This window comes from Engraulis encrasicolus, chromosome 20 (assembly GCF_034702125.1).
Source record: "Engraulis encrasicolus isolate BLACKSEA-1 chromosome 20, IST_EnEncr_1.0, whole genome shotgun sequence".
Lineage (NCBI taxonomy): Eukaryota > Metazoa > Chordata > Actinopteri > Clupeiformes > Engraulidae > Engraulis > Engraulis encrasicolus.
The window spans coordinates 47,919,140-47,921,639 of NC_085876.1; the positions used below are offsets into that span (position 1 = coordinate 47,919,140).

Here is a 2,500-nt window from a genome sequence, read left to right on the forward strand (position 1 = left end):
AGGTGAGACGGGAGGAGCAAGAGAAGACAGGAGACAGATGGAGGGATAGAAGGTGAGAAATGAAAGGAGAGAAAGGAGAGAATATATTGGAGAAGAAGGGAGATGGAGAGAGTGTGTGAATAACATTGCCCTATTTCCTCAAACTGCTCATTCATAGTCAAAGATGGTGACTGAGCTGTAGTGAGAGTTCACCTCATGTGTGTTTCTAACTGGCTCTGTCCTCTGGCGCATGACAGGAGGCGTGTCTGTCTGAAGCATTGAGTTGAGTTGGTTTTCCATATTTTTTAACATTCATACATGTAAGGGGACTGTTTGTTATTTATTTTCGGGGTCACTGGAGGAGAAAAGGGAGGGTCAACCATTTTTTGTTCTGAAGGGGAGGGTCATTCAGAAAGGTTTGGCCTAGAAATACATTCCTTGTTTATATTATGTTTTTTGATGTTTTATATTATGTTTTTTGCCTAACATAATTCCCAAAAATGACATGCTAAAATTGGAGCAGTCACGCAGATATTTTTTTTATCACCCTCCACCGTCACTTCATGTGCACTTCCAAAAATGTGACAAGCTACCCAGACAACGGCAGCAGGAGCCCTCGACAACAAGCAACTACTTCCTGGTTCTAACCTTCACTGGGCCCGTGGTTTGTGGGAGGAAATATGTGTGTGATATTCATTAAATAAGTTGCCTGTGCTTTGTAGCTTTGTATTTCTCTGTCTCTAACCTCCTGTCTTGTGTGTTCGTGTGTGTGTGTGCGTGCATGTGTGTTTGCATGTGTGTGTGTGTGTGTGTGTGTGTGTGTGTGTGTGTTGTAGAATGTGTTTGGCGACCCCCCCGCGCTGCCCGAGTACAAGGTGGCTAACCTCATGTGTGTGTGTGTGTGTGTGTGTTGTAGAATGTGTTTGGCGACCCCCCCGCGCTGCCCGAGTACAAGGTGGCTAACCTCATGTGTGTGTGTGTGTGTGTGTGTGTGTGTGTGTTGTAGAATGTGTTTGGCGACCCCCCCGCGCTGCCCGAGTACAAGGTGTCTAACCTCACGTTGTGTGTGTGTGTGTATGTGTGTGTTGTAGAATGTGTTTGGCGACCCCCCCGCGCTGCCCGAGTACAAGGTGGCGGACGCCAAGAAGTCGCGCTGCATCCTCCTCCACTTCAGCAGCTTCAAGGCGGGCTGGGATTGGCTGATCCTGCTGGCCACCTTCTATGTGGCCGTCACCGTGCCCTACAACGTCTGCTTCATCGGCGACGACGACCTCACGCGCAGCACCACCGTCAGCGACATCGCCGTGGAGATACTCTTCATTATAGGTACAGTATTTGGTTCCTCATTATGTGTGTGTGTGTGTGTGTGTGTATGTGTGTGTGTATGTGTGTGTGTGTGTGTGTGTGTGTGTGTGTATGTGTGTGTGTGTGTGTGTGTGTGTGAGTGTGTGTGTGTAGCGGGGGTGGTGAGGTGGGGGGTTGATGTGAGGGTGTGAGTGAGTGAGTGAGTGTGTGTGTGTGTGTGTGTGTGTGTGTGTGTGTGTGTGTGTGTGTGTGTGTGTGTGTGTGTGTGTGTGTGTGTGTGTGTGTGTTTGTGTGTGCGTGCGTGCGTGCGTGCGTACATGCGTGTGTGTGTGTGTGTGTGTGCATGGGTGCGTACATGCGCGTGTGTGTGTGTGTGTGTGAGGGAGTGAGTAAGTCTTTGCCCCATATCAGTTGGAGTCAAGATTTAAGTTTTAATAAACTCATTGCCATACAAACAGAGTTGATACGAATTTCTTTCGACACACTCCCAGCATCACCATACGGGCAAACAAAACAGCTAAGCCCCCTGTATATGTGTTGTATTAGTTGATGTAATGTTGTGAATGCAATAAATCTAACAGTTTGCTACATGATACATTTTAACCCAGTAACACACGGCCCCTGTTATAAATTATCTGTTATCAGAATGGCAATGACCAAGTGCTTGGTAATGTATTACCAAAGGCCATGTGCACTGTCATAGTGGTGTAGTACTATGGTAGTAATGTATTACTAAAGGCCCTGCGTTATGTCATAGTGATGTAATGCTATTGCAGTTCTGTCAGGACCGTTACAGTCAAGAAGCACAAGACAAGAAATTCAAAATGCAATTTCTTTATTGGATCGTTATGAATTAGATTTGGCGATATGGCTCTGTTCAGAGGAGACCATGAGCACCATGGAAACGAGGGATTCAGGGGATGGCTGCAGCGTAGGGAATGCATGTCACCCAATTTAAGATCAGGAGAGCAAACTATACCCCCATGAACAGAGCAGGCAACATGGCAAGGAGTAGCCTATGCCATGTCATACTCATGAACGGCGTGACGTGTTTCATGTGCGTTACGCCCTTTTTTGGGGGAAAACATTGGGGGGAAAGCCAATGCAAGTCAATTGGTGGTGTTGGGAAAGAATAAACGAAAGACAAGGACCTGTAGACTAGCGTTGTTCACGCTCAACATGCCGAAAGCGTGTTGTGTTGCCGGCTGTTCAAATA

At 47.1% G+C, this 2,500-nt stretch overlaps 1 protein-coding gene across 1 annotated transcript in view; it reads left to right on the top strand.

Moving 5' to 3' along the window:
* Positions 1 to 2,500, top strand: part of kcnh8 (potassium voltage-gated channel, subfamily H (eag-related), member 8) — a 149,479-nt gene that overhangs the window by 45,515 nt on the left and 101,464 nt on the right. Inside the window, exon 5 of the mRNA XM_063185098.1 lies at positions 1,071 to 1,305. Coding sequence (XP_063041168.1) covers positions 1,071 to 1,305 — 235 coding nt within the window. The remainder of the gene's footprint in view (positions 1 to 1,070; positions 1,306 to 2,500) is intronic.